Source organism: Vitis riparia, chromosome 12 (genome assembly GCF_004353265.1).
Source record: "Vitis riparia cultivar Riparia Gloire de Montpellier isolate 1030 chromosome 12, EGFV_Vit.rip_1.0, whole genome shotgun sequence".
NCBI lineage: Eukaryota > Viridiplantae > Streptophyta > Magnoliopsida > Vitales > Vitaceae > Vitis > Vitis riparia.
Window position 1 is genome coordinate 18,322,123 of NC_048442.1, and position 14,160 is coordinate 18,336,282.

At 31.9% G+C, this 14,160-nt stretch overlaps 1 protein-coding gene across 1 annotated transcript; it reads left to right on the forward strand.

Annotated features, from left to right (window-relative positions):
* The first annotated feature begins 4,475 nt into the window (after positions 1-4,475).
* On the forward strand, positions 4,476-6,353 carry LOC117926060. The gene is made up of 4 exons (XM_034845145.1): positions 4,476-4,887; positions 4,976-5,281; positions 5,375-5,462; positions 5,547-6,353. Exons 1-4 carry the CDS (start codon positions 4,805-4,807, stop codon positions 6,351-6,353), a joined length of 1,284 nt encoding a protein of 427 aa, XP_034701036.1. The 5' UTR covers positions 4,476-4,804.
* Positions 6,354-14,160: the final 7,807 nt, after the last annotated feature.

Sequence of the window (14,160 nt, forward strand, 5' to 3'; positions counted from 1 at the left end):
AAGTTGGACGTGACGCCCTTTCAGCCGCCTTTTTCTAAAATGTGGGCTTTGTTTAGTATTTAGAGTCACTTCGTTATAACACATGAAAGCCAATTATTGTTTTCTAAAATAATTATTTTTAGAGTGATCTAAACAACAATTAAAACTATGGAGAGTATTTTAAAAACTTTACATCATATGGTATTTTTATTAAAAATAAGTTGAGAAAATTATTTTTTATATTTGAGTTTTCAAATAGAATTTTGTTTTTAAAAACTTTACAATAAAAAATTGCTCTTAAACCTGTTTTTAAAAAAGACTTCCAAAGTTAACACTTTCCACTTTTACAAATATTTATATTTTCTATTTTGTTAAGTGTTTTTGCATTTATATTATTATTATTACTATTTTAATAACTTTTTATTACATGAAATTAGAACCATTTTTCCTAGCATCTCTGCAACGGATTAATTTCAACCTTACATCGTGGGCTCCCCTGTAAAGCCCTGAACCCGTATGCTCTCTTTTGGCCTTCACTAATTGCAGGCTACTCTAACCAAATCTGGACCCTTAACTCACACTTGCTCTCTTCCATTTTGCACAAAGGGCAGAAACCAAGTTAAAACCAAGTTTTCACAAAGGGCATCAAGAACCTTTTTTTAGAAGTTGCCCTCCAGACCAGAGAATCCCTAAAAAGGCCCTATTTTCCTCTTCCACTCTCAATCCACGCAGGTACTAATCTAATCATGTTATATTACTATTTTCTTTTTTTGCAACCTCCGTTTGATTCCAAGAAAATCCATCCCCCATTCGATTTCCGGGAAAATTCATTCTCGTTTTTTTCTTTGCTTCCTGTGTATTCTGGATATGTTCTAGGGATTGCTTTGATTTTGTACCTTTGGATTTAAATTTCACGACCTTTGCCTGCAAATCATGATCTGAAAAACACAACCCTATGTTTTACATCCACGATCTCAGAGCCCCTGAGTCCTGGGAGGTCGCTGATTTGGACGAGAGCATGAGCAGATTGATGCTCTCCTCTTCATCATCCAAGAAAGATTCATCTTCCTCTTCCTTTCTCGATGCCTCGGTGCCAGCTTCAGCTTTTGCTTCTGCTCCGACTTTGTTGTCTTCGTTGGTTCTGGTTGGTTCCGGGATGATTTCTGAGGACTCTATCAACCAAATGGATCAGTTTCTTCGGGAGGCTCTGCAGAATCCGCGTGAGTGGTTGTCAAGTGAGTTGCCACGCTCTAGGTATTGTTTTTCTCGGGTTTAACTAAAAAAATTTGTGTTGAAGGCTTTTTTTTCTTGGCAATATGTCGTTTTTTTTTTTTTTTTGGTAGTATGTTGCTCTCTGGTGATAATTTAGGTTTTTGGTTTGGTTTTATTGTGTGTTTGTTGGGTATAACAGAGCAATTTGGTTTCCTATGTTCTCGTTGGTTATTAAAAATTATCCTAAAATTTGTTATTAAAAATTATCCTAAAATTTTTTACTTCAACATTGGAAAATATTTAAAGAATTGGTAAGTAATATTATAAAATATTAAATTGCCTATAAAAAAAATATATTGTAAAATATTAAATGGAAAAAAAAAATCGGAATAAAAAGGTTTCCTAAACTCTCCACAAAAATCCTCCATCCCGCTTCTCCTTAAATAACATCTCCATTATTTCAAACCCATCACCATATTCATTGTCCACCACCACGGACTGCCATCAATTACTTCTATTGCTCACCATAGGCTGCTGCTGTTGCTGATCTTGGTCTTCTACAACATTGGAAAAAAAGCAAATCAGGTACGGTATCACTACTTTATATTTTTAGGTATGTTATTAGTTACATAAATAGTCTTTTTATTAATTAAATTTTCATCTCTTTTAATAGTTCTAATAAAATGCTATTAATTTGATTTTATTTACTATAGACATTCAATTAATCATTTAAATATCTATATTTGTATTATTGTTGTTATTAAGGTTAAAATTGCTTTAATATTATATTTTATATGCTTTTACAATTTAAAAAATAATTGAATAAGATTAAATATCTATGTTTGTATTATTGTTGTTATTAAGGTTAAAATTGCTTTAATATTATATTTTATATGCTTTTACAATTTAAAAATAATTGAATAAGATTAAATATCTATATTTGTATTATTGTTGTTATTAAGGTTAATACTGCTTTAATATTATATTTTATATGCTTTTACAATTTAAAAAAAATAATTGAATAAGAATTAAATATCTATATTTTTATTATTGTTGTTATTAAGGTTAATATTGCTTTAATATTATATTTTATATGCTTTTACAATTTAAAAAATAATTGAATAAGATTAAATATCTATATTTGTATTATTGTTGTTATTAAGGTTAATAATCCTTTAATATTATATTTTATATGCTTTTACAATTTAAAAAATAATTGAATAAGATTAAATATCTATATTTGTATTATTGTTGTTAATAAGGTTAATATTGCTTTAATATTATATTTTATATGCTTTTACAATTTAAAAAATAATTGAATAAGATTAAATATCTATATTTGTATTATTGTTGTTATTAAGGTTAATATTGCTTTAATATTATATTTTATATGCTTTTACAATTTAAAAAATATTTGAATAAGAGTTGCATCATACAGGTTTGACTAATGGATAAAAGTTGGATGAATCTTTGCGATAGATTGTCAGATGAATATGCAACTGGTGTTAAAACATTTCTTCAAGTTGCAAAAAATCATGTGGATCAAAATGGAAAGACTCGTTGTCCATGTAAACATTGTCAGAATGCATTTTGGAAATCCATATATGACATTGAAACCCACTTATATAAATACGGAATAGCCACAACATATCAAAGATGGATTTTTCATGGAGAAAAAGTTAGTGTTGATTACAATGAAAGAAATGATATGAGTGGTACTAATAGGTTAGATCATCATGAAACTTTTACTATTAATGATGATGTTGACGACGATGATGAAATGATTGAACTTTTGAGTGATGTTTGTGGCCCAATGCCAAATAGAGATGCTACATCTGAGACAACTAATGTAGAGACCAAACATTTTGATGAGTTGTTAGGTGAAGCTGGAAAAAAGTTGTTTACGGGGTCTAAATTTTCATCTTTGACTTTCATTGTTAAATTGATGCATCTAAAGGTTCTTAACCATTGGAGTAATAAATCATTTGATATGTTACTTGAATTGTTAAGTGAGATATTTCCTGAAGGTACAAATCTTCCATCGTGTACGTATGATGCTAAGAAGATGTTACGGGATTTGGGTTTAGGGTATGAAAAAATTCATGCTTGCAAGTTTGATTGTGCATTGTTTTGGAAAGAAAATGAATTTTTAGATAAATGTCCTATATGTGATGAGGATCGATATAAGATTAATGATGGTAAGGGCAAGAAAATCCCACATAAAAGCTTGCGATTTTTTCCTCTTAAACCAAGATTACAAAGACTATTTATGTCAAGGCATACAACAAGTGATATGAGGTGGCATAAAGAAAAGCGAGTAGATGATGGTGTGCTAAGGCATCCGGCTGATGCTGAAGCATGGAAGTCGTTTGATAGAATGTACCCCTCTTTTAGCAGTGAATCACGAAATGTGAGGTTAGGTCTTTCATCAGATGGTTTTAATCCATTTGGTAACATGAGTCACTCATATAGTATGTGGCCTGTTATACTAGTGCCATATAACTTGCCTCCTTGGAAATGCATGAAAGAACCATTCTTAATGATGTCACTTTTGATTCCGGGTCCACATTCTCCTGGAAAAGAAATTGACGTTTACTTACGCCCATTAATTGATGAACTCAAAGAGTTATGGCATGATGGCATAGAGACTTATGATGTCTCTATTGGTCAATATTTTAAAATGCATGCAGCAATTTTATGGACAATAAATGATTTTCTTGCGTATGGCATGTTATCCGGTTGGAGTACTAAAGGTTACATGGCTTGCCCCGTTTGCAATGTTGACACATCATCTCAATCATTGAGAAGCAAAATATGTTATATGGGTCATTGCCGTTATATGCCGACTAATCATCCTTGGCGTAAAAGTAGATTGCATGATGGTAAGTTGGAAATGAATCCAGCACCCCAAAGTTTTTCTGGTGATGACATATTGAAGCAATTAGAAAATGTTGATCATGTTATTTTGGGTAAGAATCCAAACAAAAAAGATAAGAAAAGGAAGTGAATACCTAGTGAATTAAATTGGACCAAGAGAAGTATATTTTTTGAATTGGAATATTGGTCAAAATTGAGTATAAGACATATTCTTGATGTTATGCATATTGAGAAAAATGTATGTGACAATGTGATGGGGACACTGTTGAATATTGAAGGGAAGACAAAGGACACATATAAAGCTCGATTAGATTTACAAGACATGAAAATAAGAAAGGAGTTGCATTTAGTGTTGCATGGTAACAAATACTTGAAGCCTCATGAATGCTACACATTAACATCAATGGAAAGAAGAGAATTTTGTGCTTTTTTGAAATCAATCAAGTTTCCTGATGGATATGCCGCAAATATTTCAAAGCGTGTGAACATAGAAGATGGAAAGATATTAGGTCTCAAAAGTCATGATTGCCATGTGTTGCTCCAACGACTTCTCCCAATTGGAATCCGTAAATTTCTAAGGAAGGATATTAATACAACACTTACAGAACTCTCATGTTTTTTCCAAAAGTTATGTGCAAAATCATTGAGGATACAAGATTTGGAAATATTAGAACATGATATTGTGTTGATTCTTTGTAAGCTTGAGAGGATCTTTCCACCTGCTTTTTTTGATGTTATGGTACATTTACTTGTGCATTTACCACATGAGGCAAAACTTGCTGGACCTGTTGGACTTAGATGGATGTATCCTATTGAAAGGTAATATTTATAAACTTTATATTCAATTTTAAAAATTAATTTCTTTAACAATTTGAATAATGTTTCAATGACCTTTGTTTTTATTCAGGAATTTAGCGACTTATAAGAGTTATGTAAGAAATAAGGCTTACCCAGAAGGTTCAATAGCAGAGGCTTATATTGTGAATGAATCATTAACATTTTGTTCTCAATATCTTCTTGGAATTGAGACTAAATTTAATCGACTAGATCGAAATGTTGATGATTTGAATGATCAGTCAAATGAGTTTTCTGTTTTTTCTCAAAGAGCTCGCCCATTTGGAAGTTACCAGCAGCTTGAGTTCTCTCGTGCCGAAATAGAGAAAGCTCACTGGTATATCTTGAACAACTGTAAAGAACTACAATCATATTTATGGTAAGACATAAAATTATTTTTGCAACCATTTATAATTATTTATGACTCAATAGCTAATTAATGTAGTGTACTAACAAAAGTGTGTACAACTAGTGAACACATGGAGCAGTTGGAAAAGGAAACCAATGATAATTTATTTCAAAGGCAAAAACAGCTATTCCCAAAGTGGTTTGCAAATCATGTATGTATATCTAAAGACTTTTTTTCTCTTAAATAAATTTAATTAGAATGATATTCTTAATTACATATCTTCTCAATTATGCAGATGAAAATATTACGCCATCAAGGATCACCAGAAGCTACTGATGAATTATATTCATTAGCCTCTGGACCTGATCGTAGAGTATCTTTATATCATAGTTGTGTGGTAAATGGAATTCGATTTCACACTAAAGATCGAGATGATCGACACACAACTCAAAATAGTGGTGTTCTTGTATTGGGTGACCGTTATGAGGATATGATTGATTTTTATGGTGTGTTGCTGAATGTTGTTGTGTTAGATTATATCTTCAACAACCAAGTTGTTCTATTCAAGTGTGAATGGTTTGATACTGATCCCAATAAAAAGAGATTGCAAGATGATGGTGTCCTTAGGTGCATTAATGTGGATAATAAGTGGTATGAAGAAGATCCTTATGTTCTTGCAAGCCAAGCACAACAAATCTTTTACGTAAATGATCCAAAGTTAGGATCAAGTTGGAAAGTGGTGCAAAAAGTACTTCATAGACACATATTTGATGTCCCAGAGCAAACTACAACAAATGATAGTGAAAATGATAATGAAGATCCAACAATAGAAGAAGCATATCAAGAAAATGATTCAACTGATATTGTTTGGTCAGTAAACCAAGATTGTAATGTTCTACAATATCAAAGGGCAGATGGTGATTCAACCTATATTGATATTGAAAATGTGGTTGATCATGGGAGAAGATTTGAAAATGATGATTTAACTGCTTTCATAAATGACCAAGATGAAGAAGATGAAACACTTGTAGACTATTGCAGTGAGGATAATGAAAATAGTGATGAAGAAGATCATGATAGTGATAGTGATAGTGATAGTTAGTTTTATTATTTTAATGTCAAATTCAGTTAGACTTTTCTTGTTTATCATCTTATTGTTTTTATTTCATTATAATTTGATAGAGTTGCATAAAATAATTCAATTATGATGTTCATATGAGTTTTGAATTTCATTTAGTTTAATAATATAGTATTATGTTTATATTTCATATCAAATTTACATTTTTTGTACTATTTTGAGTTATTTATTTAATGCATATACATAATGTATCCCCTAAACTTAATTTTCTCAAAATCTCATTTATTACATCTTATGTGGAATTGAAGAACATAAATGAAAATATTTTATGTAACTATGTATTTGTCTAACTGAATTTAGTGCATGAAGTATTATCATAGATGGAGCGTGGAAATCGACGTCGCCTTAAATATACTTCTAACACTAAGTCTCGAGCTCCCCCCAAGAATATGAATAATCATACTAAAACCACTATTAGGGTTGTCTCTCCTCCTTCTCCTCCTCCTCCTCCTCCTCCACCACCACCACCACGACCACGACCACGACCACGACCACCACCACCACCACCACTACCACCACCTCTTCCTTCTCCTCCAATTTCTTCAACTCCTACTCCTACTAATAGTAATATGCCATCATCAATGCAGACAATAGTTAGGAATACCACTGGTAAGAATACATTTTTTAAGTTTTTGTTTTTATTTTTATCATTAACTATGCATTCTAACTTTGTTTTTAAATTGTAGATTCATATCCACCATTAAAGAAGGGTCGTGGACCTACAAGAGGTAAGGGCACAGATACTATTGTACAAATGTCAGGGAAAATCAAGTTAGATTTCAACACAGAGAGTGGAAGACCAAAAGATAGTGATAAATCTGCAAAGTTTTCTAATGAGTGTGGCTATCTCATTAGAAAATTTGCTCCACTACAATTCGAGAAATGGTCAGCTATTCCAGCTATGGATACACAACCATTAGTTGATCGCCTTTTAGTAGGAGTTCTTATTAGTTAAAAATGTTTTAATTAATTAGTTAATCTATAATTATACTAACACATTATAATGCTTTTTATTTTATTTTTATTTTAAATTTCAGTCAAAATTTGATCTAGATATGTCAAAAACATACATTACAAAGTATGTGCATGAGATTATGGGACAACGTTATCGAACATATAGATATGATCTTCACCAGCATTTCAAGCAGTTTGAGACAGTGGAGGAGGCACGTTTGCACCCGCCAGATGATGTCACACAAGAAGATTGGGATTACTTGTGCAATCTTTTTTCTCTTGAAAAATTTAAGGTATTGTGCATATTTAACATAATTACATATGAATAGTAAACATATTTGATGTTGTGTGGGTATACTAGAGCATCTTGATCATTGGTATTTGGTATATTTTGAAGTAAAAAAGTAGGAATTTGTCACTTGAAACAAGTTGAAAATTGAAATGTTGTGTTGGATTGTTGGTTCCTTATGAATAATTAAAATATTATATTAGAATGTTTGTTTACCATGAATTATTGAAATGTTATATGTATTGGAATGTTGGTTTATTACCAAAAATTAAAATTTTGTATATGAGAATATATATATATATATATATATATATATATATATATATAGTATAAATAATGGAGGAGATTTTACTAAAATCTTGGTAGAAAGACTACATTTTATTACATGTTTCTTTGTTTGTAAAGTTTTTATTTAACATATTTTCTTAATTCTTAGGTTACTATAATTTGTTTCATTTTCTTTTACTTACTATTTTAGTAATATTATTGTGTAGAAAAGGGCTACTATAAATAGTGAAAATCGTGAAAAGCTTCCATTCAATCATCGTGGTGGATCTAAACCATTTGCATTTCATCGTCAGCATAACTCAATGGTATGACATATTTTTCTAAATTATATCTTTAAAATAATAGTTTTATTTTATTCTATTTATGTAAAAGACATGTTCCACCTAGAAAGTTGAAAATGGAGTTTATTACTTATCTTTAAAAATAACTAAATTATTTTTTTATGTGCATGTAAAAGAGTGTTGCCACTGGAGAGTTGCGAGGGGAAGTGGAGTTATTTCGTGCCACTCACTACAATGAAAGTAAGGGATGGATCAATGACACAGCTAAATCTCGATATGTAAGAGTCATGTTACTTGTAGTTGCAAAAATTAAAATTTTCTTTTCATTATATGCTATGTAACATGTTCACTAATTGAAAACTATATTTCTTAGGAAGAGATGCGTAAGCTTCAAGAGCAGAGTACCCAAGATGGAGATACTCCTATCTCTGACTTGGAGATAACTCAAAGAGTACTAGGGAAGCGATCAGGTTATATTCGAGGTTTGGGATATGGGTCACGACTTAAGCGTTCAACTACAACTGAATTTCCTGATGAAGAAACAGAGAGGTTACGACAACAAATCACAAAGTTAGAGGAGTTTAAAACAACAGCTACCACTCAATTGGAGGAGTTAAAGGCAATGATCCAGACTTTGATGCCACAACAAACCAACACTTCTAACCAACCACCACCTCATTCTAGCTCAACTTCCCAACCACCACCGTCACCATCGAGTTGATATTATTATGTGGTTTGCTATTATTTATTGGTCACTTTTATTTTAGACAATAATTGAATGGTACTTGGACAATGTTATTTGCACGTATGTTTTGCATTGATGAAACAAATGTTTTAATGTTTACTTATTTTCTATATATTATTCTATTTTTACATTATTAAATATTTTATTTATATAATATCATTGTATATTTGAAATCGTTCAATATCATATAGGTTTATTTATATAATATCATTATTAGAGACAAAATTTGTTTGTTACTCAAACTATTTGTCAACATTTTGGGACGAAAATAGTTTCTCCCCAAATGTAAGTGGAAGTATATGGAGATAAAATTATTTCTTTGTAGAAACTATGGGTTAACATGATGGAGATGAAAAAATTGTCTCCTAATATATGAAGTAACATTTAGAGACAAAATTTGTTTGTTACCCAAACTAATTGTCAACAATTTAAGACGAAAATATTTCCTCCCCAAATGTAAGTGGAAATATATGGAGATAAAATTATTTCATTGTAGAAACCATGTGTCAACATAATGGAGATGAAAAAAGTTTGTCTCCTAATGTACAAAGTAACATGTAGTGACAAAAATTTTTTGTTGCCAAATGAAATATTTTGTTACCAAATAGTTTACTCGATATTTGAAAATCTAATTCCAAACGAAACATTTTATCTTAGGCCACAAAAAAAACTCGTTTCCAAATAGTGTCGGCCACAAAATTTTGTTTTGTCATAAATATATTTTCGTAACAAACGTTAATTATTCGTCTCCAAAAACATAGGGTGACACAAATATCGAGACAATGAACGAGACGAAACTTTTCGTTAGGAAAGCCTTTTGGCTACAAAAGGCATATTGTTGGAGACAAAACATTTCATCCATGATCATGTACTTTGTTGTAGTGAGTCCTACCTAACTGGGCATTTGATATTTGATAACCAGAGTAATGAAAATTGAATGGATTTGATTGAATCTTATGTGAAAGTGTTTGAATTTGATATGAAAATGGTTGGTTAAATTTTGAATATATTAGTATTGTTGAAACTCTGATATTTGATGAGAAAAAAAAAATGATATCTCCTATTTGAAATGAAAATATTTGATCCATGAATTGCATTAATATTCCTTATTGGGCTGTGAGCTCATTCCCAATTGTTGAAAATTTTTCAGGTACTCTTAGTTCGGGTGAGGAGTGATGGCTAGGCTGAGGAATAGTCATCATTAGAATTTGACTTAGGATTTTATGTTGGATTTTGTTTTAACTGTTAGTTATGTTCATTTGGATCATTTGATATTTGGAAGTTATTTGGAAATTGAATTTGAAGATTTTAGATTTTGTTCTGCTACTCTGAACAGGTATTTGGTAATTGGTAACATCCAGTTACAATATGATTGTTTGGGTCAGATTATACTTTAAGCCTTCGGGTTTGAGGTGTGAAATGACCGTCACGCCCTTGGAGTGGGTCTTGGGGCGTGACAGATTCGTTTGTTTAGAGGCTTGCAAATTGCAATATCCTAAAGATAGAATTTTGACACCCTGTTCTTGATTGCAATAGTAAATGGTGTCTGTCTTTCAAGATACCACTCTAAAATTGATATAAAGAGGGCAATCTCCTATTTATATCCTTGCAAACTAAGTGTTGTGTCCCCTTCAAAGGTTGTGTCTCCTTCATTAGACATGTTCTTTGATTTTCTAATAGTAAAAAATTTGAAAATTTGACTGTTATAACGTTTGAAACTCAAGCAAAAACTGAAAATTTGGGACTGTTACAGGACTGGTCGATCGGTCGGGCACCCATTTGCTCGACTGGTAATGACACTTTCCAACCAGTTCTAATTTTGTCCAAGAAACGGTCGATCGGTCTGAGCTCCATTTGCTCGACCGAAAACGCCACTGTGCAACCGGTTCTTATTTGAGTTTCAAGCTTCCAAAAATTAAGTTGTTGGACTGGTCAGGCACCCATTTGCTCAACCGGTAATGACACTGTCCAACTTGCTCGACCGGAAATGCCACTGTGCAGTCGGTTCTTATTTGAGTTTCAAGCTTCCAAAAATGAAGTTGTTGGACTTTTTAGTGCAAAAATAATAGGCTCCATGCCATGCTAGCCCAGCTCGGGTTGGGACGGGTGCGCGTGTGTTATCGGACCTAAGCCCATATAGGTCCTTACCCCTCTAAAAACTTTGGTGCCCTTCAGGGCCCAACCCAAGGTGCAAGTATAGCTCTTATAAGCTATTGAAACTTTCTATAAGTTTCCAATGTGGGATACTAGTTTCATTCTTTATAAACTAGTCTTTAAAATGAAACTTTTAATGAGTGTTCAATGTGGGATATTTGTCCCACATTTGTTTCTCATTACACCATTAACACATAATTTATATTCTTTTCATTCACCAATTTTCCAACAGTATGTGTGCGTAAGTGTATATATTGCCAATCAAAGAAAATTCATGATACTCTTGGTGGTGATGTAACTACCCTTCCGTTGGTCCTGAAAACACGTGCTGGTGGGGATGGCAAAGTGGGAACATTTTAGCCGATCATATATAGAAAGAAAGAATAAAAGAAACATGTTCTCATTACATGCAACATATAACCCATCTTAGGACTTCTCATACTGGATAACATTACAAACCCATTACAAACAAAACGCAACAGCAAGGCCCCATAAACACGCCATGCTTCATGCCTCTTTATCTCATTCTTCTGCTTCTCAAGGAGCATCTCAGGTTCAAGAAGTCGAAGGTATGGTTCAAGATTTGGCACTACAAGTAGGCGAACCTAAGCAAAAAGTACAGTATCACAAACAGCTTAAAGCTCCAGTTAATGGCAGATACAATTTAGAAACTAACTATAGGATAAACTATAACAAAACAAGCTCCTATATATATATATATGTCATTTGGTTGAGAAGAGAAGAAACAGATTTTTTATTCGGTTAAGAAGGGAAAAAAAAAGAGTATATGGAAGAAACTCTGTCAAAGTACTTCCATTTCAAGTAAATTCATTTTCCTGAAGTAGGAAAGATTATAAAATAAAAGCAGCTAAAGCCCCAGAATTTTGTTCTTTAGATGGTTTTTTATTTATTTTCTTCGTACAATCATATAAAAGAAGTATGAGAGAGGAGTACCATATTTGGTCCTAGAGCTGCTAAACCCTGAATTGCACCATAGTGTTGGGTCATAGGACGTTTTGGGTCTAAAAACGCATGGAGCAGAGCCTTCGTCAGCTACGTTTGCTGATTGTTATAAACGTGCCCAAATCTGCGAAATCTAATAAAATTAAATTCTGAGGACGAAATGTGAAATTAAGAGTAAGATGTTAGGGAGATGAAAAGAGGGGTGAATCTATGTATCCATGCAAAGCAATGTTCTTGAAACCAAATGCTCAGCAGCAACATAAAGCAAGTTAAACAAACCTGAATCAAGGCAAACTCAATGGCATCAAATGATCTATATTTTACTCATGTAGGGTTCATTTACTTTTTGGATAATGTATAGGCAGGAGGGGGCATATGCAGCTTTTTCCCTTCTTTTCAGCCTTATGGCCCATTTGTATGCTTCCATTGTACGCGGTGTGATCCCTTTTCTTGTTGGGTGCCTGTTAATAAATTTCTTGCCTATCAAAAAAGAAAAAGGCAAGGCAGATGACCCACCATTCTAAGAAATTGTATAATTTGAGTTGCATTAGGTTGTGTAGTTTGCACCAGGTTTATTAATGCCTGAAAGTCAGGGCCTAACTGATCAAAGGGTTCATTGATTATTTCAATTAGATGCCACAAGCTTAGAAGGTGAACTGCACATGAGAATAGTTCTAATTTTTCAAAACACTGCCACAAGCTCAGGAGGTGAACTGCTTTAGAATAGTGAAGCAAAACAAGGAAGTCATTGCAGTCTTCCCAACCCAAGTGCAAAAACACAATACCGGGTATTGCATGCATTGTTTCTCCATGTCTCAAGCTTGGATTTATCCATGATTGATCTTATCCAAATCTAATGTAATTAAACTTTGTTGACATGTGACATTGAATATATATATATATATATATATATATATATATATATATATATATATATATATCTTTGCAATATTGAAGGTAAGGAATGTTCTCTGTTGAAAAGAAAAAAAAAATTGGTATTTGCTGTTTACTTTTCTATTAATGTTGTGTTTATCCTACCAGCTAGGTATATATCAGAGAAACATAGCAAGAAGAAAATGAAGATGAAGAAACAAAGAGCAACTCTTATGAAGATAATGTTGTAAATTTCAATTTCAATGCATATATTATCTTGATTTAATGTTTTGAATTAGGTTTTGTTTATATAAAGAAAATGGATTGTACTTTGAAAAAGACTGTGGAATTGTGTTTTTAATATTCAAATGTATATATAATAATTTTTTTGGTTGAATAGTAGGTTATTTACATGGTTCTAGGACTTGATTGTTATTATTATAATTAAACATGTATTAAATTTATTTTGGCAACAAGGTTTATATAGTAATAGGTTCATTTTTCATTACAAACTAACAATAAAATAAAATAATTTTCAAATTTTTGTAGGCAACCTTGAGAGATGACCCAGGCCTAGCATTAACATATGCAATAGCAACTAATACATTATATACCAAATATGTTATATGTCACACCAAATGTTGACATATGTGAGACATCCATGATATACATAGAATCTAACCTTGACATATGTACCTAGAAACCTTGACCTATATAGCACCAAACTTTGACATTTATTGGAATAACCTTGGAGACAAAAATATAAGAAAACCTTGACATAATATAAATTGACCATGATATTTGTTTCACCTAATCTTGACATACTTTATATCTAACCTTGACATATGTTGAATTCAATTTTGAGAGAAAGGGAAGAAACCTTGATATCATACAAACAAGATTCCATCATTGGTAAAATTAAAGACAACCTTAACATATGTATTTGTCAAACTAGTTTTAAACTTTTCTTAATATTGGATCTTGAAGCTAGAATTTATAATATTAATGGGATAGGGCTCTTGACAACATTGACATATGTATATAGTTGATGGGTTAGGGCTCTTGATGCTGGATTTTAATGTAATAGGATATTAGAGTGAAGTTGACTTACTTCATTAGAGTATTGAGTCAATTTCAAATTATGATTACAAGAGAGCTAGTATTTTTTCATGAATCCTATGATCCATGCTCGAACTTACATTCTTTGGTAGCACATGCTTTCAA